The sequence below is a fragment of the Neovison vison genome, chromosome 3 (assembly GCF_020171115.1).
Source record: "Neovison vison isolate M4711 chromosome 3, ASM_NN_V1, whole genome shotgun sequence".
NCBI classification, from domain to species: domain Eukaryota; kingdom Metazoa; phylum Chordata; class Mammalia; order Carnivora; family Mustelidae; genus Neogale; species Neogale vison.
The window spans coordinates 124,095,416-124,120,478 of NC_058093.1; the positions used below are offsets into that span (position 1 = coordinate 124,095,416).

A 25,063-nucleotide genomic window follows, 5' to 3' on the forward strand; every position below is an offset into this window, starting at 1 on the left:
GCCGCCTGCTGGGAGTTCTCGGCCTCGGAGGCCACCTGCTCGTGGCCGTCGTGACCATGAGGGCACGGGGCCTCTTCGGGGTGCCCCGACGTCGTCCAGTGTCCTCCTTCCGACTCCAAGGGGAGAAGCGACAGCGTGTACGTGCCCACGGGACTCTGAATGACGGGACGGGAGGAACGTGAGCCTGCATCCCTGGGACGAGAAAGGACGTCGACACGAGGCGTGTCGCATGGTCAGCGTGAACACACACAGACTCTGGGAGGAGAAGCAGCTCCTGGAAAGAGGCAAAAATGACGAGGAGAAGATCCGGCCGGACCTCCTAGTCCGCAGACGGGGCCCGGTCGTGAGTGGACCCATCGGAAACGACCGTCCTGACGATCCCGCGACCTCTGACCTGCCCAAACCTTGGTTCTCCCAGTTCACACCACGTCACGCAGACGATCGGTCGGGTCACGAGCAACAGGAGGCCCGTGACCTTCCTCTGTAAAAAGACAGGAGCCGTGCACAGCCCGGACCTGTGCTGTCGGGGGCGGGCGCGGCTGGGGACCGGAGCGCGGAGACCTGGGTCCTGCCCTCACCCCGCCCCGCACCAGGCTGCAGCCGGAGGGTGTCCGTCGTGCGAGTGACGGCCCGGCCACCAGCCTTTCTGCTCCCCGAGCCGGGGCGTCTTCCGTCATCTCGAAGGGAGAAACACACCCTCCTGCCCGGAGCTCTGGGTGCCGAGCGTTACAATGGCGGGAAGCTCACAGAGGCCTCCCCGGTCACGTGGGAGCTGGACACCGTTACTGTTCCTCATTTGAAGACAGGCCCAGAGAAGGCAGGGGACGGGTCTGTCATGGAGCGCCGTCGGCGCGGCTGGCCTCCCCCGGGGCACAGTGGCCCCAGGTGCCGCCCAGGACAGCAATGGGAAGAGGGGCCTGGGGCCATGCAGGGGTCTCTGTCTCTGTCCTTTGGCAGGAACCGCCAGAGTCGTGGAGCCCACATGCGGGCTTTGGGGAGGGAAGGCACGGGAGGGGCAGGCTCTGGAAGCTTCTACGCGGCTGTCCACACTGATGCCGACCTCCGTTCTTAGGAGCCAGGTCTTGGCCTGGGCGTGAGGACTCTAGGCCAGCAATGTTACCCAGCCACACTGCGTCGTCCTTGCTAAAGAAGTTCATCAGGGCGGGCCAGGACCCCACTTTGCTAATAGCACACGTGTGACAACTGTTTTAAAAATGTAGTGACCGCTGCACGTGCGTGTCAGCCGGCCACAGCGCCCAGTTCCGAAGCGCCGCCTCCTTCTCGACAGGTCGGCTCTCACGAGGGGACCCCGGCCTGCGGACTGTGCAAGATCAACAACAACCGCTCCACTGCGTGGCCCACCGCCGGCCGCACCGGGACGCCGTCAGCCTTTCACCTCCGTTTGTCTGTTTGCTCGTTTGTGGGTCTTTTTACCTTTTATAAAAATTTAGATTCACTTAGTTTCTGACAGTGTCCAAGGGCCCGTCGGTTGTGAATAACACGCAGGGCCCTTCACGACTGGTCCCCACGTCCCGTCTTCACAAAGAGAACCGCTTTCCAGAAGCCGCCTTTGTCCTTGAAACAAAAGCAACGTGGGCGACCAAGAGGCCGGAATGATCCGCGGGGACTGCGTTCCCGGGCGGATCCCTGCAGCCACATCCGCGCCGCGTCCTGCCCGTGGGCCCCTCAGCGCTCGCGGTCCCGCGAAGGACTGTGTGTAAAGACGTACAGAAAAGTCAAGTGCTCACTCGGTGCTCCGCTGAGGGACAGACCATGTTCCTCACGCAGAACAAACCATCCGAAACTTTCTTGTTTTTAAGGGAAAGCCAAAATAGCTGCGTGAAGAGCAGAGCAAACAGGAAGGCCAGTCTTTCCCATTCCTACAACTAAAAGATAATTTAAAAACGTATTTGCTGACTTTCCCAGAAAACACAGCTTTAGCTAAACTCAGCGTCGTGGCCGAGAGCGTGATCGTTCCGGCAGCCGCCGTCCAACCAGAAACACCGCGGCCGGGTCGCATCCGTCGTGCTCGCGCCTCACGGCAGGCAGGGATCCGGGCCAGGGAGGGACGCCGCGCGCAGGGGTGCGAGCTGTGGGCCTCCCGCGGCGCACGGTTCCCGCCGACCCGGGTGCGCGGGGCCCCGAGCAGGAGCACCAGCTCCCTCCGTCGCAGAAAGCGCTGGCGCAGGGGCCGCCTGCGGGCACCACGATTACAGCCGCGATTTGGGAACCGGGAAGCGAAGGGGAGAAAACGTGCTTTTGTGTCCCTGGAGCAGGTGCGGCTCTGGGCAGCGACGCCCCGGCTGTGGGCACGGGGGGAAACTGAGGCCGTCTCCCGGGGCGGTTATTTTTTGGAAGAGGCAAGCGTCTCACGAAGTCTGCTGTGCACACGCCCCCGTTCACAGGCCAGCGCCGTGTCCGTGGCCCGGCAGGGGCAGCGGGCTGGGCGTCCACGTGGCCCTGCACGGCCCCCCGGCGACAGCGGGCCTGTCGCGACCCCAGCAACTCTGAAAATGCTGCGACATCGCCGAAGCCCCTGCTTTACTTCTCGGACTTTTTCAAAGACACTTTGTGAGGCGGCGGAAAATGAGGCCGACTCTCAAGTTCCATTAAGAAGCGAGTTCTGCGCTACCTCGGGTGTCCGGGACCCATTTCAGCCTTCACTTATTTTTACCTTTTTAATCATAATAAGCCACTGCCACGGGGCCTGCTATTTTTGGAAAGAGGGGACGGGACGGTGGAGTCTGAATGACAACAAGTCACAGTTTAAATAAAACATGACCCTCCCTAGTGCGCGTGGGGCTGTCACTGCCGGGCACCGCTGTCACACGGCACTGTCAGCCGTTAAAACAGAATAATTTTCCTGCCTGCAGTGCCTGCTTCCTTATTTAGCCCGAATCCTCCAAATAATGCAAAGGCCCGTGTGGAAACTCCAGCCTCACGGGGACCGACCAGCCACGTGACGGGGCTCCGCGGGCCGCCCCGCTCCTGCCGCACGGTGGCCGGCCTGGGCTCCCGCAGCACCTGGCCCATTTTCTCATCTACCCGAACTCATCCCACAGTTGCCAAACCTCCAGCAAGTATTTTTCCAGCGCTTTCCTTGTGCCGCTAAAAAATACATTCCCCCCAGATGAAGACATTTCTATTCACACAGAATTAACAGAATTTAAAAAATAAAAGATGAAAAAATGTCCCTTAATTAAAAAGTAACAATGTCACGTGGAGCGAGGGAGGGACGGGGTGAGTGGCCGTGCAGGCCAGCCAGGCCGCGGCCCCCAGTCACCCTGTCCGGGGACACAAGTCGGGGCCTCGACGTAAGAGGGGATAACAACGCGGGTCCTTCCCTTCCATGGGCAGCGGAGGACACAGCCACGCTCCTGGGCCAGCGGCGGGAAGGGCCACGATCCGTCAGCTCAGCCGGCCACGTGCCCACGACCCCGGTTTGCCCAGAAGCAGCTGCTCATTATGGAGGCGAAGGAGAGGCTCGGGCTGCCCGTTCTTGGCTTCAGGGGAAGTGAACCCTTCTGATGGGTTCAGTTGGAAGTAATCCCTCACTTTACCAGAGAACCACCAGCAATTTTCTTAGCTGTGACTGTCACACTGAGATCACGAAAGAAAGTGGCCGCTTAACAAGGCATCTGTACCGAGGGACGGCGGGACTCAGATGTGAGGTCCAGGACCTGGTCCCTCGCCATCTCAGCAACGACCAGCACACGGCGGCTGAGGGAACAGCGCCCTGTCTCACCCGCCCTGACTGTGGACCTTGGCGAAAGCACGTGGGAACCGCCTGTACTGTTACTACGCTCTCGTGGGCGTTGACTTTGCCGTCATTAAAAACCACACCGCCTTCAGAGAGAAGCTGGAGCCCAGGAGACGCAGGTGACGGCCGGTCAGCCTCGGCCTCTGGCCTGCATTCCGGCAGCTGCTTGGAGGCCGAGCCCATGCCACGGCGAGGCCAGGACCACCCCCTGCTGTCCAGCTGTGCACCTGTGCCCAGAGCCTGGCCGGGATGCTGCCGCCCAGGACACCCGCGCCCCACTCCTGGCTCTGCCGGCCACTTCAGAAAAGGCCAGAGGGAACCTCGCCCGTGCACACAGGAGCCTTGTGAAACACTACTCTTTACCATAGTCTCTGCTCTCTGTCCCCAGGAGATGGAGCCCACCCTGAAGGTAGAAATTGCACCCACGAGTACTGAGAAAACTGACCGACAGCAGAAGCTGCTTCTTTATTCTGGAAAGATCTGAACAGAAAGATCACAGAAGGCAAGCGACTCCCAGAAACTCCCAGTTCGGGGAGCGACAGGGTGGAGGAGGGGCAGAGCCACAAAGCGCCGGCCGGGGCGGCGGGCCTCCTGGTTTCTAGGAATGGAAAAGCACCCAAGATTGAATTTTTGTATCGATTATCCAATTATTAATCTTTACAGAAGCTGCTGCAGCGCCGCACGTAATGAGTAATTCATCACAGAACAGGAGAGGCCACAGAGGCCGCGCTCCCTGCAGGAGGCCGTTAAGTTTCCTGTAATTGCCCGTTGCTGGAGCCTGCGTTGGTCCTAATCAAATCAGCAGGGCTGGCGCGAACGCACTCTAATTGACTTTATGTCATGAGCACACACCCCTGGCGATCACCAAAACGGGCGGCCTGGCCGGATCACCACGGTCCCAAAGACCGCGTCCCCGCCCGAGGTGGAGCGGCCATTTCCAACGGTACCTGAAGGGACAGGTGCGAGCGGTCCCCTGAGCGCGGGAGGGGAGCACGCGGTCGGACGTGTGACCACGGCGGGGGGGGGGGTGCGGGCAGGGCTGCCGTCTGGGGCAGAGCCGAGCGCTCCCACCGGCAGACGGAGCCCACGCCTGCCCACGGGCCCCGTCCCCTGGAGCCCGCCCACCGAGTGAGGCAGCATTTCCCACAAGGAGCGGAGACTTGCCGGAGGGACCCAGTACGGATCGCTGTTGAAACTCAGCTCTTGTCCTTCTCCTCCAAGAGGTCCTCCCTGAAACACGGCCTGGGCCCTCAGACTCCGGGCGTGGGCGCTGTCCTTCACGTGGCAGCCGGCCGCTGCCCGCCGGGAGCACGGCCCTGTGGGCTCGCGCATCACTCACTCTCGCGCCGTGGGCTGCTCCACCGGCTCTGCCCGCTGCCCTCGGGGCTTTCCAGCGGCCAGAGAGTGGACGTGGGCGCGGGTCCCGAGGGCCCTGTGATGCCGGGACACAGCGAAGAGTCTGCAAATACGACTACTGCGGCCTCTCCTGAGAGCCCATCCGCCCTCTGCGGAAGTTTCCAAGGACTGAGCACGGGGAGGACAGAGCCGAGGCCGTGGCTCAGGCCACGGTCACGTCGGTGCCACGCCAGCGGGGCGGCCTCCTGCCCGTGGGCTTTCTCCCGCTCCATGGGCCCCGGGCCTTCCGTGTGGAAAATCTCACATCAACTCTCTGCTCCACTAACTCTGAAGAAGACTTAAAATGTGTCCTCCGGGGGACCGGGGCGGCTGCGTCTCCTGAGCGCCGGCTCTTGGTTTCGGCTCCAGCCGTGATCTCGGGGTCGTGGGACGGAGCCCACGTTGGCTCTGCGGTCAGCGGGGAACAGACAGTCTCTCCCTCCGACCCTCCCCCGACCCGCCTGCGCGCTTTTTCCTCAAATAAGTTCACAAATACGAATAAAGACGATGTCCTCACCAGAAGCGGTGCGTGGGGAACGAGCGGCTTACATACATTTGTCACGACAGGCGGCGACTCACACCGGACGGGGCTGCAGACTTCCCGGCGAAGCCGTGTCCGACTTTGCCGAGCTCCTCCTTGCACGGAGATGAGGCTGCGGCTATGCCCCCAGCACAGAGTGCTCCCGACCGCCGCCCACGATGGGAACGGGGGTCCCCAAGCACCATCCAGGGCTGTGCCCGAGGCCAGCCCGGCACCACAAGGCCAGGCTGCACGCCGTCCCCACAAGCTGCCGGAGGCCCAGAGACGCCCCGGGCATGTGGCACAAAGAGACGACTCATCGAAAAGCTGAGCTCGGGGGCCCTGGTCAAGGGGACCTGAGATGCTTGAAGAAGCCCCCAAGAGTGTAAAGACGCTCCCGGTGCCCAGGGCCACCATCGGCAGGGATGAGAGGATGTTTCCAAACCCACAGCCCGGCTCCATGCGGCCGGGGACACTGAGGGCCTGGGAAGAAGCCACCCAGAGGGTCGTGCCCTTTCAAGCTCTGCTCACCTTCCCGTCATTGAATGAACGTGCTGGGCGCCCCCGCTGAGCGAGGCTCCCACCCCAGGGCCCTGGCTCCTCCCAGGGCAAAGGGGCTCTTCCCGGCTCTAGGAGCCGCCGCTGTGCCCGGCCCCCCCAGGGCTCTCCCACAGCAGGCTGGAACGGCTGTTTACGGTGGGCGCCAGAGCTCCCCGACCCCGCTGCCCACCTGGCCTTGAAAACACAGAAACAGGAAGCAGAGCAGAGGAGGAAGCGGCAGGCCAGGGAAGGGCCGGGTCTGGTAAAAGCCCCGCTCAAAAGCCCAGGTCAGAGCTCATCCCTAGGGAGCCCAGCACAGCTCCGGAGAAACGCCCGTCAAAGTCATCCATCACCCAGTTTCCCGGCCCCGCTGCCCGCTGCGCTAACGGGACAGGAAGCTGCACGCGGGGCGGAAAGCCGACGCTCGTCCCGTGGAAACCACCGTTTCCATCTCCGAGGGGAACAGAACATCAACACCGCGGTTAGCGGTGATGAGAGATAAAGACTGGCGAGCGGCGGGGGGTGGGGGGGGCGCGGACACCCTTGCCGGCGTTCGGAAGGACGGTCCAACGTGCGTTTTCCATTCTCTGCATCCAGAGAAACGCCCAATGAGCCGACAGACACCCAGTGAGCACCGGGGGCCAGCCCCAGCCCCGCCACAGACGCGCTGGCCTGCACTTGCTCCCGAGTGTGGCCACAGACCTTCCCGCTGGAGCCAGAGGAAGCCCGCGGTGACCGATGGGCCGGGCCCGGCGCTGCCGCCTCCCTCCCCCGCGCCCCCCTCTGTCCACCATCTGCCAAGAGGAAATAACTCGGCTGTGCCGGAGCCTGGGGTCCCAGAAAACAATCTCAAATCCACAAAAGTAACTGAAGTTCGCTTCTACTGCACCACTCGGCTCCATTCTGGTTTTTACTACAATGTCAACAAGAGTTTGACGTGTGTTAAAGTTTAGGTTCTTAAATCTGAGTGATATACAGTAATTTACAGCTTGCTGGCAACAGCTCCTGTGGAAAAAAACGGAAAGTGCATAGAAAGGCAATTCTAAGCTTGACATTGTGAAGACGGGGAGCGAGGCCAACAGCAGCGGCCTGCGTGGCTTTCCCCCCAGGGACGGCGGCCGTGCCGTGGGCCAGGGGCACGCTCCCCGTCACCGACCTGGTCCAGGGACGGCAAGTGAGAGGAAATGTCCTAAAATGCAATTTCTCGAGCGAAATGCTCTCGGATGTCAGCCAGGTCACACGTGCCACCACCACCACCTCATCTGGGGTCTCTGTGGAAAGCAGGTCCCGCAAAATGCCCTGAGCAGGGCCTCTGGGGAAGAAAGCACTGCCCGACCCCTAAGGTCGCACCTCTCAGCTGCCCAGAGGGTGTGGATGTGGACGGTGGGCTGAGACGCTCCCCGGTGTCCAGCCTCGCTGGAACCGTCCACACAGACACACAGGACCGCACGCTGGCCAACTAGCCCGTTTGATGGGCACAGAAGACAGAAGACGGACCAGGCCGTCCCCAAGGACTGACTGTGAAACCCCCGCCTGTGGGCCCCACCTCGGCTCTGGGTCCCGCTGCCTGCTCTGTGTGAGCAGACGAGGCTCCAGGGGCCGGCAGAGCTCCCCCACGCCTGCGGCACCTGCCCCTTCCTCCTGCCGGCGGCTCGGGCTGGAGCCAGACCTCGGGCGAATCACAGGCTGGTTTCTGGGTGTTGCTGAGGCCCTGAGCTGCTGCCGTCCTCCGGCCCCCTTCCTGCCCTATCTACAGTAACAGCAGCTGCGGGGCCTGATAGGGCCGGTCCCAGGGAAGCCTGCACCCTTGGGTGGGAGAGAGGACGGCCGGGGCTGATAAGGCCGCCCCAGGCCCCCGGGCCTGATGACCGCATCCTGCGCCGTCTGCCTGCTTCCCGACACAAGAGAGCCGGCCCCGGGCTCTGGGGCGATAGCGCTGGGAGGGGAGGGTCTGGCTGACCGGCCTATTGTGCAGAGTATCAGGCTCTGATTAGCGGGGGTCCCCTGGGCCCGATAAGGGCGGATGCGTCAGAGGGGAATAGACGCTTTGTTCTTTACTGTGTGCCGTCCACGCTGTAATCTGGAAGGAGGGCCCTGCTTTAAAATTCAAAGTGAAAATCAAGGCAAAGGGACTCACAGCTCCACGCGCCCCACCGAGAACACGCGTCCGTCATGGCCAGAGAACGTGGCCCTCAGCACGTGGCCAGAGGCGGAGGAGCTCCTGCTACGCAGTCCGTGTCTCCCGCACAGTCCTTCATTCAGCGAAACAGGAGATAACGCAGAAGCGCACGTATATTCGTTCCCTCAGAACAAGTCTGCCATCGGCATCACGTCGGTGCCACAGAAAAACAGGACTTTGCTCCCCACGCTGCGAGGAGAAGGGGTCGGGGGCTGTCCATGTGGCACAGGGGACACCCAGCAGGACAACACGGGCCTCGCACTGAGCAGCGGCGTCTCCCCCCCGTGCCGAGTGACTCGCCCTGAACGCCTGCGAAGGGAAGTCCCTAGAGCCACAGCAAAGATTCAGACGCCCCCTCCCAGGGGACAGTCCCACGCAGGGCACTGCTGCCTCCTGAGGTCATGGAGGACGAGCGGCTCGTGTCTGGCTACTCTGCCTCCGCCTCGGTTTCCGAGGTCCGTCCCGGCGCGGTGCGGCGGAGTGACGGGCCCTTGTGTGCTTGGGGCGCCTCTCCTGTCTGTGTGCGGCCTTCGTGTGGACGTGGCGGTGGACTTCTTGTGGGCCGACACCTAAGACTGGAACGGACAAGTCACAGGACGACGTCACGGCCCTCCGAAGACACCACCACGTGGCCGTGGCACCCAACGTGTCCGTGGGTGGCAGCGGGGCTCCCGTCCCTTCTGCCGCCCGCGGCCGCTCGGACAGGTAGGGCAGAGCTCTCCGCTGCCACCACACCTGCTTCCCCACGACTGAAGCTGCAGAGTCCGCTTCTGTGTGTCTACGAACATTCACACATCTTCTTGGAGAAATGTTTGCTTGCATCTTACAGCCCGGTTTTTGACTAGGTTGTCTTCTTAGCATTGAGACAAAAGTTTTTGGCATATTCTGAATATAAGCCCTCTATCAGACCTGCACTTTGAAAATATATTCCTTTGGTTCATATGTTCTTTTGTTCATCTTCTCACTATCGTAACAGTTCTTTCAAAGCAGGAAAAATGTGAATTTTGATGGGGTCTCGTTTGCCAGTGTTTTGGTATCGGACTATGTTTTTGGTATTATACCTAAAAGATCTTTGCCTAATCTAAGGTCTGGAAGACATTTCTCATATACTAGGCACTGCATGGTTTACTGTCTTAGCCTTCACATTTAATTCTAGGACCAATTTTGAGAATTTTGTGTACCATGTGGGGTTAAAGGTGCAAGTTCATTCTTCTGCACGTGAACACCCAGCTGTTAACGTCCTCATTTGTTAAAAGGATATTCTTTGCCCTGGTTAAATGGCTCAGCATTTTTGTTAAAAATCAATTTACCATAAATAGAAGGATTTCTGAAGTCCAGATTCTGTCCATTGATCTAGATGTCTTCTGCTAATATGACACTGTCTTGATTATTATAGATTTATAGTAAGTCTTAAATCGGGAAGTATGTTTTCCTGCTTTGTTCATTGTTTTCAAAATTGTTCTGGCTACTCTGGGAACCTTTGAAATTCCATATGAATTCTAGGATCATTTTATCATTTGTCATGTTCCTGAAAAACACAAACCCAAAAAACCTGCTTGAATTTTGATAGGGATTGCATCGATTCTATCCATTAATTCCATTAATTCCGCTGTGATCAGAATTGAGTCTTTAAAATGTATTCAGGCTTGTTTTATAACCTAGAAAGTCTGTCCTGGAGAATGTTCCACGAGCACGGCATTCTGTGGAGTGTTTCATACATGGCTTCCAGGTCTGTCCAGCTGCTTGGCGGTGCCGTTCAACTGTTATATTCTTGTTGGCTTGGCATCTAGTTGCTGTATTACCGACTGTTCTGTCCGTTACTGACAGTTTGTAGCGAGATCTCCAGATACCATTTTTTAACTGTCTTTCAGTTTATCCCTTCAAAATCTAGATATTTTTGTTTCATGTATTATGTGGTTCTATCTTTTTAGGTGCAAAAATATTTGTAATTATTATGTCTGCCTGCTCAATTTACATTTTAGTCATTATAAAATATCCCTTTTTGTCTCCAGCAATACTTTCTTTGGTCTTAAATTGATTTTGTCTAATATTAGTATCGATACTCCAGATCTCTTTTGTTCACTCTTTACCTTGTAAAATTATCCATCCTTCTAATTTCAACTATTTGTGTCTTTAAATGTAAAGTAAGTCTTCTGGAGACAGTGTATAGTTGGATCTTAATTTGTTTGTTTTTTCCCCTAATCCAGTCTGACAACTGTCACCTTTTTTTTAATTGGAGTGTTTGTTTCATTTACATTTAATGTAATTTTGCTGTAGGATTTATATTTGCCATTTTGTTGTTTGTTTTCCATGTCTTATGGGTTTTTTGTTGTTGTTGTTGTTGTTTTGTTGTTTCTATCATCTTCCGTTATTGCCTTCTTCTGTGTTAAACAGATGTTCTAACATATCACTTAAATATGGATTTGGTGGGTTGGTTGGTTGGTTTGTTTTACTCTGTATATTTTTAAGTTAGCTTCTTTATGGTTCCTCTAGAGATTACGATACACATCTTAACTTAAAAATTCTATTTCAGCTAATTAATATTAACTGGTTTCTAATAACATATGGAAGTTTGTTTTACTACAGCTTCCTTCCCTACCCTTTCCTTTCTGTTGCTGCTGCCACACCAATGACATCTTGATATAAACCCATCAAACATTTTTGTCATTTTTGTCTCATGTATTTTCTTTTAAATAAGTTTGGAGGAAAAAGGATGTATTAAAAATGTATTAAATGTATTAAAAAAAGATGTATTAAAAATATGTATTCTTTCTTTATCTACATAATTACTTTTTATCAATGCTTTTAATTTCTTTGTGTGGATCTGAGCAGCCAACAGCCAAGAGGACGCCTTTCAATGCGGCTTGTGGGTCAGGTCTGCTGGCAACAAAATTTCTGACCCAGTAATGGTTTTATTTCTCCTTCTTTTTAAAGCTAGTTTTGCTAGATACTGGCTTCTTGATCAACGGGCTTTTCTTTCTTTCAACGGTCTTTTTCTTTGCGGCCCTGTGATTGCTAGTGAGGTCAGCTGTTAATCCTACTGAAGGTGCCACATATCTGATGACTTGCTTTTCTCTTGCTGCTTTCAGGACTGTTTTTCCTTGACTTTCGACAGTATGGCTATAATATATTTAGATATGAATCTAAGGGTTTATTCTACTTGGAATTTGTTGATTTGGGGGGATGTGTACATTTTTTTTAAACAAATTTGGGGAGATTTTAGCCAATATTCCCTCAGATAAGTTTTCTACCCCTTTCTCTCTCCTCTCTTTCTGCATTCCCAATATGCCTGTGTTTGCATGTTTTATGGTATACCACATGTTCAGTTTTATTCTTTTTCCTTTCTACTCCTCAGACTGGGTAAGCTATAGACATTTTTTCAAGTTTGTTGATTCTTTTCCTCTGCCAACTCCAATCTGCTGTTCAGCCCCTATAATTCTACATCAGTTATTGTACTTTGCAAGACTAGAATGTCTATTTAGCCTTTTTAAAAACTTTTAATCTCATTATTGATATTCTCCATCTGGTGAGACATTACTGTCCTACTTTCCTTTACTTCTTTAAACACACTTTCCTTTGGTTCTCTGAATGTATCTACAGCAGCTGATTTAAAGGCAGTCCTGCTAAGTCCCACACCTGAGCCCTCGCAGGCACACGCGGTATATGCCTTTGGGTTGTTTCTTCCTCTTCTGCAGGGGACGTGTTTTCAACTTTCTTTGCATGTTTTATAATTTTTTAGTTGAAAACTAGACAGTACAGACGATACATATTGTAGCAACTTTGGAATTAGCCTCCTCCCCCAGTAGGGTTTGCTGTTATTGCTGGGCTATTTTTTTTCTTCCCTTGATGCTGATGTTTGATGAGTGACTTTTCTGGACTCATTCTGTAGGGGTCCTGTGTTCTCTGTGGTGTGTGGCCACTAAATCCTCTATTCCTCTTTTAAAAATCCTTGTTTTTACTTTTCAGTCTGGCTTCCCCAGGGTCATCCTCAGGGTGAGCAGGGCTAACGGTCAGTCAGCTATCCATCAAGAGTTTTCTCTAAATGCCTTAGGTCTCCATCTTCTGTCAATGGGATCGAACTGCAGGCGAGCCACGGGTCAGCCCTAGTTCCTACTTCTGTTTATGTGCAGGTCTCTAGGCCGGCCGGAGGTGACGGACCTGGCCCTTTCTTTTCCCATGTCTTTCCTGAGCATGTGCACGTCCATATGCAGACTCCCGATTCCCAGGAATGTGCTGGGGCTTTTCCAACCCCCCTGCAGGCACTGAGTGTGGCTAGGCTCCCATTTGCCCCAGCTGATATCACAGCCTTGGCTGCTCCCGCAAGCAAGAGCCCAGCCATCTGCTGTTTTGGTCATGGCCTGGGAAGACGATGTTTCCAGGGAGGTTCACCGTCAGTCAGATACTGTTTGCACGTTGGACAGGGTTTTCAACAGAGCCCTAAAAGAGGCCAGTCTCCTTCACTGTCAGTGAAGCTGCTGGCTTTCTACAGCTGCGCTCCGGGGGCTGGGGAAGGCGGATGGGAGTGGCCCCCCTGAGACCACTGCAGATCCCACTCTTCTTAGCAGGATCTAGTTTTTCTTGAATAAATGCTTTTCTGTTTGTTCTGCCTCTTTGGTGAATTTCCAGATTGTAAAATAATGGATTTGATAGATCTCAGTATTTCTGTTGCTTTTTCAGGGAGTGCTGACTCCCCGAGGCCCTCCCCCTCCCACCCTAGAAGTCCTGCCTGTCTTCCTGTCCTTCTTGAGCCACCAGAAAGTGCCTCGGGTAATGGCCAGGTGTTCTCTGACCAAGAAGAAAAAACACGGCAGTCCTCTTCAGCTTGCAAGGCCAACTCATACTTGAAAGTCAGACTTTGAAGCAGAAATCTTCGCATATCACACGTCTAGAAGAGGAAGAAACCCTCAGTACTAGAGCCGAAACTTGGGAGAGCACAGAGACTGTTTAAGTCAGAGCCGGCAGACCCCCGCGGTGCTTCTGGCCTGGCCCGTGTTCGGTGTGACTGTGAGCAGGTCAGCGAGCCCGTCTCCTCTGTCTGTGGGGTCCACGTCGGCAGTTCTGGCCCACATGGGACTGTTCCAAGGTCGAAGATGTAAACTGAGACATACACGTGAAGTCACTTTGAAAAGCACCGGAGGCCGCCCATCGAGTGCTGTGACTGCGACTCGGGATTTCTGTTTGTCAACAGGATGTGTCACGCCAGACTGGGAACGGCTCTCTCAGCTCCGACGGGAAGATAATTACCACAATTCCAAGTCCCCACGTTCTTCTCTGCCTGGACTTGGTCGACATCTGTGAGCCAACGACCCGGTGCTCCTCAGGGATCCACAGGCAAGAATACAGTTTTGTACCAGGGAGATCACTTGAACGTGTCCGTGCCTGGCTGGCTCTGTGCCTGGAGCTCCAGGGGCAGGGGAGCCAAGTGCCTGGCTGGAGTTACAGGGCCCCGGCCGCTCTTGTGAAAACACAGTTGTCTGACAGCTGTGGGCAGAGCCCTCCACTGCCCTGGTCCCCACTCTCCCAAGGAGGTGTCTAGCTCGGACGGTCTGGCACCCACTGTGCTTTCTGAATGTGGCCATTGTGTTTCCAGATACCGGGCCGAATGGCTTCACGCTCCGGTGACGAGACACAGTGGTGCTCTTTGCTCACGGACCTGCAGGCGTCTGGGAGGAGCTCTCCTTCGCGAGTAAGAAAGCCCCATGAGCATCGGAGAAGGAGAAAGTGCAGAGCCCGGGCCAGCGCCGCACGACTTCATCTGTGGGGAGACAGAGCCATTGTAAGAACTGCTGGAAATGGGCTCACTTCTTCGCAGAAGAGACCAGCATCCCAGTCACGAAACGTCCACGCACGGACCTCCAGGCTACTCCGAGCGTGCCTGCGACCCAGGACAGAAACACGCGAGCATGCGTGCCGGCGCACAGGCCCTGTGCACGTCTGGGCGGCCGCTCCAAGCCCTCTGCGCTCCTGCCGCGGCGAGTGCCACTCGGTCGTGGGCAGACCTGAGAGGTTTCAGGCTCCTCCTGCGGGTCCCTCTCCGACACCACCTCCTCGTCTCTGATCAACGCTCATGGGGAGCAAGCTAATGCCTGTGACGGGGTGGGCATGGCCGGCTGACATTCGCGGAGAGCAACGGGGGTCACTGCCCCCCGAGGACCCAGAAAACACCCAGGCCACACGACCAGAAACACAGCGTGACCGGAAGCCCTTCCCACGTGCGGCTGACGTCCCTACAAGGCAAGACGGATAAGGGTGCCCAGAACAGATACCTCAGCTCCGGAGTCCCGGGAGTGGACGGCTCATCTGCTGCCCGTCGGAAGGGACAGCAGGGGCTCTGACGTCACAGCCCCGCAGCTTACGGGGCTGGGCGCTGGGGGCAGCACCGGCGTGTCTGTGCCCTACAGAGAGCCCAACCCACCGCCCTCCAGGAGCCGCGGCTGCCTCCCCCTTCTCTCCTCTCGGAGGGCGGCCCCCTGAGCACTGCCCTCCTGGCCATGCCGAGGACACAGGCCTCCCACAGGGTCTCCAGAGAAGCCGCTCACAGAGCCGCCGCCCCCGTGCCCGCAGTGCTCCGTCCCCGGGGTGTGTGGTGGGATTTTCATGCTGGAGACCCGCCTGCGGACAGGCCAGTGCGTGCAGGACGGGCCCTGGTGAACTCCCCTGTGGCTGCGTCCATCCAGCCGTCTCGCAGCAGCCGCCGTCGTAATGTTAACAACTGCACACGTCTGGTCACCGTGACACAGGCTCTTCCCATGTCATGAGGAACGGGGAAGGCCCCAGTCCTGGGCGCCAGGCCAGGTCAGTAAAACTCCCCATGAGCAGAGATTGTGTTCTCTCCCGGAGCAGCCTGGGCTCAGGGACGAGGGCGCAGAGCGGGGGACGCGATCCCGGCCGCCTGGTCCAGCTGCGCGTTGTTCTAATGACACGGGGACTTCCGGAGGCCTGAGCACTCCCGGTAGGGCTGACTGTGGCGCAGGAGGCGGGGCGGGCGGGGCGACCACGCGGCTGACGCTCGGACGGACCCACGGACGGACCCACGCCCGGCCCGCGAGCCCGAGGAGCCCCGAGGAGCCCCGAGGAGCTGTGACCCAGCAGCACAGCCGCCCATCCGCGGGGGCCTCTCGCACGAAGCCCAGGACAGCCCATGGCTCCGGAGGCGCCGAGAGCGCCGTCCCCGCAAATGCCGCGCACGAGACGGTGCCCCACGACATGCACTCGCGTGTGCACGTCAGCGACTGAAGGGACGGCCCGTGGCAGCCGGGGCCGCGCGGCTCGGGGCCACACACGGGCCACACAGAAATCACGGCAGCGAATCGCTCACGTGCGGCTTTCACGGCCCGGTTCAAAAATCTACATTTAAAATAACACGAGGCCCGTAAAACGACTCTTGTAAGGACACACGCCCGTAGTTCTGCCACGACGGAGAAGTCTGAACTGAAGCTTACGTCTTGTGAGTGTTGCTGGACCAAAGAAAAAACTACGATTCGTTTATTTATGGACCAAATACTTTTGAAATGAAACCAGAGAGCAGACTCAACCGAGAAACCGACAAAGCCCAAGAGAAAGCGGGGATCCGTCTTTCGGCGAGTCGCGTCGTGCCCTGAAGAGCGAGAAAGGTCTGGCAGGTGTGAACGCGGCTGCGCACAACGGCTCATGCGTCCGCACGCCCCCGCTCACTGCCACCGCATGGAACACTCCATTCTCACTTTTCTCATTCTACATTCCTGGAAAACAAAACCTCCAAAGAAACTCCGCCGGGGAGCCCAAACGGCCGCCCCCGGCTTCTGAACAGGGTCTTGCTCTTAAGAGCAGCCGTGGCCGCCGTTAGGCAAACGGACGGGCTCCCGACAACGCTGCTGCTGCGCAGGGAGAGGCCAGGGGCAGCACCTTCGTGCTTCCTGGCGTCGAGCGTCTCACCACAGCGGCCCGCCTGCCACCAACCAGGCCCTGCGTCCCTCCCCATGGTGGCCGGAGAGCTGTGTGAGTCCCAGCGTGCAGCCTCAGCCCCTGGGCACCCGGGAGGAGAAGGCCTCACGACCCCCAGGTTGTCACGGGGCTGTGGCCCCGCTGCCCCACCACCGACCGGTCTTTCCGGAAGCGGGCACTGACGCCCTGCGCGAAGCCGCCCCAGCCTCCCGCCCCTGCTGGCTGAGCCGTGTGTGGAAAGCTTTCCCATCAAGGCCACTTTGCGTCCATGCCATCTCACGTTCTAACAGGTTCTCGCTGCTGTTTCCATTTCCAGGCTGCAAATTCAGACACAGAGGAAAGGCCCGTGCCCTGCAGCGGGTCCCAACGCCCCTGTCCCATGCCACTGCCGCCTCCACCGCCTGCCATGGAACCTGAGACATGGCCTCACACGCCAGGAATGACCCCCCGAGCTCACTGATCACACTGAGCCCAACGGGTGAGGAGGACGGCAGAGGCCGAGACCCGGGACAGCGGAAGGGCTACGGCTCCAGCAGGGACGGGTGCCCCACTCCGGAAAGGCTCCTGCGGGGGCTGGGGGTGGGGGGCGCACCTGGACGGCTCAGATACACAACCGCAGGGGGAGGCCCTCCACGCCGCCCCCTCCCCTGCCCCACCCAAAATGGGTGGTTTGCAGATATTCTCCAGAAACTTCCTCTGCCCCAGAACAAGCAGGGGCTTCGATATTGCCCTGGTTTGCCAAGGTCATTTCCAAAACGCCCGATTGCGCAGACCGCTAAAACGGGAGGCTGGCAAAGGGCCACATCGTTGGTGCCAACTCGAGTCCTGCAGGGTTTCCAGGAGCCCCCGAGGTCAGGCCACACAACCAGGACGCCTGAGAATCCCACCCATCAGCCCCATCGGAAGGGCACCAGTTACAGCCCAGCCCCCAGCCCCCTGGGATTCAGGGGGGAAGCTCGGGGCTCAGGGCCCCGCATGCATGATGGTCACCTTGAGCCCGCGCTGACCAGTCTTCAGGGACTGACCAACTAGCTTGGCACAGGCCACATCCGCGTCAGCGCTCTGCCAGAGGCGTGGTTCCAGGGCGCCAGGGTCAGCGGACAGTCCCCTGACCTCTCAGCAGGGAGCCCCTCTTGCTCCCCTGAGAGAAATAGCCAGGCCCAGTCTGCGTCTTGCCTGCGGACTCGGGGTCTCCAGCCGCGCAGACACGGCAACGACCGCCCCGTCCGTTCTCCCGCCGGCAGAGACACGCCCGCCCGGCCCTCGTGTATGTTCTGGTTGCGGGGAGAGAAGTGCCAGCGCCCGCCAGTCTCCGCGGTCCCCTCCTGGGGGCGGCCATGCGGTCTCCGGGCCTGGAGACGCACCGCGGGGAAGCCTGAGCCGGGGAGGCTGTGCTCCCCACTGGCCTCTGTCAGCCTCAGGAAAGGCCGCTTGCGGGGGCTCGCTGGCCATGTCCACCACATCAGCTCCGGAAGGACGCACGGGGGACACTGGACCAGCCACTCCCGTAAGGGGTCCACGGCCAGCACGTGCTCCCTGGCCACTCGGGGCTCTGGCTGGGCTCCCCAGAGCGGCCCTGGAACAGCACGCGTGGGTGTGCGTGCAGGAAAACGTGCGCTCGTCCACATAGACCCGTCGTCCGCCTCCTGCGGGGCCTCCCGCTGCACCGCCCTGACCACAGCCCGTGTTCCGACCAAAAAATAAAAACAACGAATGAAGAACAACAAGCATCTTGTAAACGCTGTTGTCAGCTAAAGTGGAAAACCTTCCTTCACGCCTGGCCTGGGGTTGCAGGGCCCGTATTTCCAGCCCCCGAGGCAGAGAACGTATCGCACACCTGGCTGGCTCAGAACTTCAACCGGCGGGGGAGCGGGGGCGCCAGGGCCACAGGCATGGCCGGGAAGCGCCCACAGGCCCACAGGCAGCGGTCAGGGGGGCGGGGCCTGAGGCTCAGAGCAGGAGGAGCTCCCGGGAGGCCACGGCAACGTCGCTGGGGGGCGTGGGACCCTCCAGCACAGGTAGCAGCACACGGCGTTCACGACATCGGGGGCAGTAACACCAGGGCTGCTGTGGGCAGGTGCCCGGGAGGAAGTCTGAGCCGGGGGCCGGCAGGGAGGCGGGGGTTCCTGGCAGACAGGAGCCCCACAGCCCCTCTGCACCATGAGGCTGGAGCCCTGCCGACGAGGGCCCGTGCGGAGGGGTGTGCGGCGGCCAGCCCATAGCAATGAAGGGTCTGCGGGGGGCCGTCCCACGGAGGTTCGTCCTCCGGACCAAATCCTTGCCCACACGGTGAGCTGTGGTTCTGCGCGGTTCAGAGACGTGCTGGGGCCACGGCACCTTCGAGGACGGACCGGCAGCTATGGGCTCCCCTGGGGCAGGACACCCCCTTCACACCCTCACGAGGCTGCCTCTTTGCACGACAACCTTGGGGCAGCAAGACAGACCAGGAAGCTTGCCCAGTCGGTCACCCAAGCTCCCCTGAAAACACCGGAGGCCGGGACCTGGCGGGGAGTAGTGTCCGTGCCTCGGGCCCTCCCCGCTGCTCCCAAGACCACCCCACAACCCCTGGGGCACAGCCGAGCTCGCGGGGGAGCCAGGCAGGGAGCACGGCCACCGTGGGCCTCATGGGCCGTGGGAAACAGAATCCAAAAAGCAGCTGCTGCTGCTGAGTTTTGGGGTGTCTCCGACGGCCCCCCGGGGCCTGCGCCTCAGGGAGGGAGGACAGGGACCCACAGCATAGGTTCCAAGGACATCCCCAGGCTCAGGGACCAACCGTCTAAGGAACACAACTATGTGGCAGCCCTGAGTTAGGGATGGAGGAGCCTGGGGCCAGCCCCGTGTTCACTCCTGTAGACCAGAGTGTGGGAAACCCTGAAGCCCGGGAGCCCCGTCCAGCCTGGGGGCGATGGCTGGCGGCCAGACGCCGTGGCAGAGAAGGCTCCCGTGTCCCTGGGCCACCTTGCCCTGCAGCTTGGGAGCAACAGGCCCGGTCGTGCCAGCCCTTCTGGAACAGCAGCCCTAGGTGCCAAGGCCCTTCCAGAAACACTCCTCGCCAGCCTGGCCCCTGGGAGGCACACGGAGTGCGAACGCGGCAGAACTGCAACGTTTGTAGAGACAGCGGTGCTGGGAGAAGGGAGCCTTCATTGTCCGGCTGTGACTTTCAAGGAAAACAGCTAAAGGAGGCTGCAAGGCGCTGACCCCAGACACAGGGGAAGCCAGGGTGGTGTGCTGGGGAGGCTGCGGGCCGTGGGCCCACGCCGTCCCGAGCTCACACCCGCACCTGAGTCCAGCAGCCAGGGAGCTGGGCACGGCCCTGGAAAGGCTCACGCCCAGAAGACAGGAAGCGCCAGCAATGGGGCCTCGGCACCCACAGACACCATCCACGCGGGGCTAGGACGGCGCGGACTGGCCTGACAGTCCTGGGCAGCCACAGGGCCTCCGGTCACAGAGCTGACCCACGGGCAGTCAGGGAAGCAGCACACAGGAGGGCCACCCGCCTCCACGCAGCTCAGGTGGCGCCTCGGCCCCAAGGTCGCGACCCTGCGGGGTCGACGCTCCCAGAACAACGCAGTGTCACCCCTGATGCAGGGCGGACCCAGGCTCTGGATTCCAGCACGCGGCCCACCGGCCGGCGCGGCGAGCTCGTCCTCTGGCACCCGACCGGGCAACGGCAGCCGCGGTCCGGCACCAAGGGCCGTGTGCTCCGCGGTGGGGCCCCACTGGCGAGGTTCTAGTCCCAGTTCCGAGCCCCCCCACATGTGAAAACGTTAACCACCTTCAGCCCGTGTCCGCAAATCGCTTCCTCAACCAGCGACGCTCGCACGATGCCCCCAAACAGGAGGCCCGGCCCGGAGTCCCGCGGCCGACGGTGCCTCGAAGCGACCGGGGCCTCGTGTGAGGTCGTACCATGCCGCTTCCGTCCCGTGGGACCCCCGCCACGGGCTCCGTGGGGCCTCCGGCCGAGGCGACACGGCCCAGGGCCGGAGACAGGCTTCCTGCACGGACGTGTGCGCCGGTACACACTGCTCCTCGTCACGCGCACGTACAGCGCCAGCGGCGTGTGCACCTCGGGCCCCGGCACTTACCGTCGTCCAGGTACAGCTGGTCCAAGTCCTGAGGCTCTCGCTTGACCGTTACGGGAATGGGGGCCAGACTACGACTACTGTCCTCACGCACCTCGGGCGGCGGCAGAGGCCGGGGGACTGTGGACTCGCTCCTCGGAGCCTTCGGCCGTTGGGGCAGCTGGTGGCCCGTCGCGGACGGGCGGGTGGGGCCGCAGGGCTGCAAACAGGTCGGCTCTTGGGTACCGGGCGGTGGTGAGGAGCAGGGGCTGTCGGGACACAGAGCTGGCCGGCGGCCTGAGGGACGGCCAACGCTGCGCTGGGGACTCACCTGGGGTCGCAGCAGGGCGGGGGGCGGCGGCTGGGGGGGCCCGGGGTGCACGCTCACGAGTCTCGGCGTCTCCTCAACGGCGAGGACCCCTCCGGCCGGCCGCGGAAGTCCGAGGCCCGGGCCGGCCATGCCCTTGCTGTAGGTGGCGGCAGAGAGGTCATGGAGCTTGGGGCTGGCGCTGGGGGGTGGAGACACCATGGTGGTCCTCGGGGGACAGGGCAGGAAGCCGGGCAGCAGGCAGGAGCCCGGGTCCTGCGGCACGGCCAGCGGCTGGCTGTAGCAGGGCTTAGGGAGCGGGCTGGGGCCCTGGCTCATCGGTCCGCAGGTCAGGACAGGCTCGTAGTCGTCGGTGGGCTCCGTCTTGATGGCTGGAGCTGTAAGAAGCAAGACACGGGCATGAACACGGGCTGCGGACGGGCGTGATGGACAGGCGGGCTGCGGCGGGGGCACCCCCGGGAAACAAACGGCGTCTTGACTGAATCCCTGTGTGTCTGCCTGGGTCTCCCACCCAGTTAGGAGGAGGCGTGAGTCACCGTCTCCCGGAAGCGGCAGCTGGTTCTAATACTGAGAACACTGTTGTCCTTGGAAGCCCCCCAGCACTCACGTGCTATAAAAACTCACTCGCAAACTGCAGTAGAAGCTCCGGACCCAAGGGCCCACGGGTTTGCAGGAATCAAAGCAAAAATGTTAACGTGGACGTCCTCCCGCTACGGATGCCCCGAGGAACGTCTGCACACGGCGACCCTGCACAGGTGCTGGGACGGCACCGGGCTTCCGTGAAACCCGAGAGAAACCGTGTGCGGCGACCGCGGCTGGGGAACACGCCCTCCAGGCTCCACGTCGCAGGCACAGGCCGTCCCAGCCACGCAGCCCCACAGGCTCTGGAATCGGGGCCACGAGGCCAACAGCCGCGGGCGGGGGGGCTATCCGACTCTGCTCCGAGGGAACGCCGGGCAGAACACAGGCAGGCGTGCTGAGGGGTGTTTGCAGGGCCCACGGTCTCCCCAGGCGGCCCCTGCTGACCCCGCGCACTCTCTGGGCCCCATGCCCGGCACCCGTGCTGAAGGCCTCGCGGGTACCTCCCGCCCCGCATCCACCTCTCCATGGCGTAGACGGACGTGTGCAGCCTACGGGCCTCGTACATGGGGCCCAGCCTTCTCCTGAAACAGAGCAGAGCACGGCTACATCACAAGCGCCGCCAGAGCCGCGTCACGTCCTACCCAAATGCGTGTGGCACCTCCCGCTCGAGGGTGCTGCCCGCGCTCCATGAGCAGCAGCTCCCAGGGCTGACGGCCGTAAGTCGTCCTAGCGTCCAGCTCCTAGGGGCTCTCCATGGCATCACTCGCCTTTGCTTTCCTTCTTGGGGACCGGTGAGCTCCACAGGGAGCAGCGCAGTAAGGGGGCTCTTCACGCCAGGCCCCCGTGGGGTACGGGGCCGGCCAGCAGCCCCATGTGGCCCCGTGTCCGCTGTCAGGAGGCTCAGTGCCCCCCACACCACTCTCCCGGCCCTTCGCAGGGAAAGGAGTTTCTCTCTCTTTCCCAGAACTGGGGGTCAGGGCTCTGGCGGAGAGCGAGCCCCAGCAGAGGAGTGTCCAGAGGAAAGTCCCACCGGGTGCAGGAGGGACCTGAGAAGAGCTGGCTCCTCCCTGCGTGGCGTTCTGTCCCGTGCGTCTCTCGTGCCCTGGGTCAGCGGACAGGTCCCCGGGAGAAGCCGGACCACCAAGGGCCCAAGCGCATGTCCAGAGGAGCCTGCCTCGCTCCTATGGAGGCCACAGAGTCTCCTGGCCCCAGCAGACGGTGTGCAGCTGGCTCGGGGCAGCAGGGCACCAGGGACCACGGAGACCCCCAGGCTGGTCCACACCTGGGACGCAGCGTGTCCCTGGGCAACGGTGTTCCCATGCAGAAACGCTGTGGCTGTGTCAGGTCACCCCTCAGGAAGCCCCTGTGCCCAAGGGACTTTCTGCCCACTTACAAGCCACCAGCAGAGACCACCACTGTCCCTGAAGCTACTGAGCCCTCCGCCCCTCCCCCCAGGCCATGGCCTCCAGCTGGCCAGCCTGACGCTTCCCTACCCCAGAGCTCTGCATCCACAGACCAGCAGGATAGACAGCTGGACCCCAGGGCTGCTGGCACGGAGGGGGTGTCCCCACGCTGAGCAGAGCACAGAGCCAGGCCCTGCTCATCTTACGTGCAGAGAGGGAGCTGTGCGGCAGCTGGACATGTCACCCAGCGAGGGGACCGTCCCCCGCCCACTTCCAGTACGCTGACAATCCAGAAACAGCAGAGGGGATGAGGTCAGCCCGAGAGGCAGACTTCACCTCTGACATGGCCACGAGGACACTGACCCCACCAGACACCAGGGCGAACGGAATGGCAAAGGTTGACTTCTAAATCGGTTGGGTAATTCCCAGAGTTCGTGATCTCAGGAGTATTTACCCGCGTCTGGCAGATCAAACTGAAATCCTTCTGGGACTCGGCCTTTGCTGCGCTGATTTCCACCACACACGGGGGCCGACTTGCCTCTCCCGTAAGGTGTCCCGAGCTCCTTAAAAACCGCCAGCCGTCTCCACCGGGAAACGCCAGCACGTGCGACTCCCCCGCCGCGGAGGGACGGCTCGCAGCCAGCGGCCGGGACCAGCAGATTCAGGAGGCGGGTCGGAGGCTGCCCGCCCTCGGGCACGACCGGCGGCCTCTGTCGCTAGGACCTGTTTAGGGCTGCCCGGTGGCACCGGCAATAAGCGGCCCGGCACGGGGCTCCCTGCGACCCCTTCTCGCAGAGTCCCCGCAGCACCATCTCGCAGGGCCTCCGTGTGGGCCCACGCCCTCCGCCGCCGGGGGACGCAGGACGCGCATCACCTTCTGATGCGTGGGGCACAGGGCAGGGTCACGGCAGGCCGACGCGGTGAGGCCCGACCCCACCTGGCACAGCGCTCCGGCTACCACCGGGCTGGGCCTTCTCTGAACAGATGTGTTCCCTCCCTGTGTTTGCAGCCGCTGCCGCCTGCCGGGGTGGGCCTGACCTCTGCCTGCGGCCCCGGGACAGGCGCCTTCAGGGGAGAGACGCGGGGCCCTTAACTGACGCGGTGATCCCTCCGCAGCTCGGTGGGGGGGCAGGACGACGGGTCTTGAGAAGCAGCGCAGGCAGCCCCCGTGACTCCGGGCTGGGTGGTGGGCTCGCAGGACGAGCCCGCTGACCGCAGGCCAAGGGCAGCAGACACAGGAGCCCCAGGGCCCCAGGGACATGGCACAGCCTGGAAAACAGCGCCCGCCGCCCCTGCGGCTCCCACAGAAGCTCAAGGGCACGGACAGGCGACATCTAAATTGCATTTCTCGTGTGGACTCAAAGGAAACGAGCCCCGTCTGTGAATGGGAGCCGGGAGAAGACGCCTCCTGTTTCCTATTAGTGGGGGACGAGCGAGGCCGCGTCCTGCGCGGGGGCCTGGGCGGTGCAGAGGGCAGCTGGCGGCCTCGTCCGCACTTCCTTCCAGACCGGCGCTTGGTGTGACGCAATGTCTGGTTCCCTCCCGGCGTCCACCTCGCTGGTCGGGGCGGGAGGCCCCGTCACTGCGCCAGCCGCGAGCTTACGATCCAGATTTACTGCGGCTCACGAACGTGTGAACGGTTAACGCTAATCCCGAGGGCGGCTGCCGCGCACAAAGCCGGTTCTCATGGAAAAGGTGCGGTGCCCTCGGTGCCGAGCTGGCGTTCACACCCGGGAGGGCTCGCGTGGCACAGCGGCTGCGTCCCGTGGAGACAGCATGTGTGCAGGAGACCAGGGAGATGCCCCTCGGCTCCCAAAGTGACGTGCCCCGTCCTCAGCCAAGGGGCAGCCGCTTCAGGGAGGGGCCTTGTCCCTGAGCAGGACCGCAGGCCCCAGAGCCAGGCGGCAGCACCTTCTCTCCTGGGCCACGGGCGGACAAAGCGTCCGGCAGCAGATGCAGGGCACGTGGGACAAGCCTCTCCCCGAGGGGACCCACGCCACCCAGAGCGCCCACGAAGGCTGGCTGTGGGCCAGAGAGCATTCCGGAACAGCCCGGCCGACCTCGAGGAAGCCCCACGTCGGCCCTTGGGCTCCGTCCCGCACAGCAGGGACTCCCGTTCCCGTGAGCACGGCAGAGCCCCTCCTAGGAGCCCCAGCTGGGGTCGGGGGGCTCACGGCAGGACCTGCCTCTTTCCGAATCGCACGGCCTTGGGCTCAGGGGCCTTGCAGTTCACCGATCTGGGCTGTGCGGCCTCGACGCGCAGACGTGACCGAGCGGCGTGTGCCCTGTGACACACACCCCACCGCCTCCGCACGTTGCCTGACACCGAGTGTGCGGCACGCAACGCAGCCAGGCTCAGGGGCTCCCAGGAC

General features: G+C 60.6%; 1 protein-coding gene across 2 annotated transcripts in view; it reads right to left on the reverse strand.

Annotated features, from left to right (window-relative positions):
• NFATC1 (nuclear factor of activated T cells 1) overlaps window positions 1-25,063 on the reverse strand; it is a 95,223-nt gene that overhangs the window by 6,413 nt on the left and 63,747 nt on the right. Inside the window, exons 9-10 of one of the 2 annotated variants that reach the window (XM_044242778.1) lie at window positions 20,710-21,083; window positions 20,403-20,598 (exon numbers count right to left, since the gene is read on the reverse strand). In XM_044242778.1, coding sequence (XP_044098713.1) covers window positions 20,403-20,598; window positions 20,710-21,083 — 570 coding nt within the window. The remainder of the gene's footprint in view (window positions 1-20,402; window positions 20,599-20,709; window positions 21,084-25,063) is intronic. The other variant, XM_044242777.1, reaches the window with a different exon arrangement.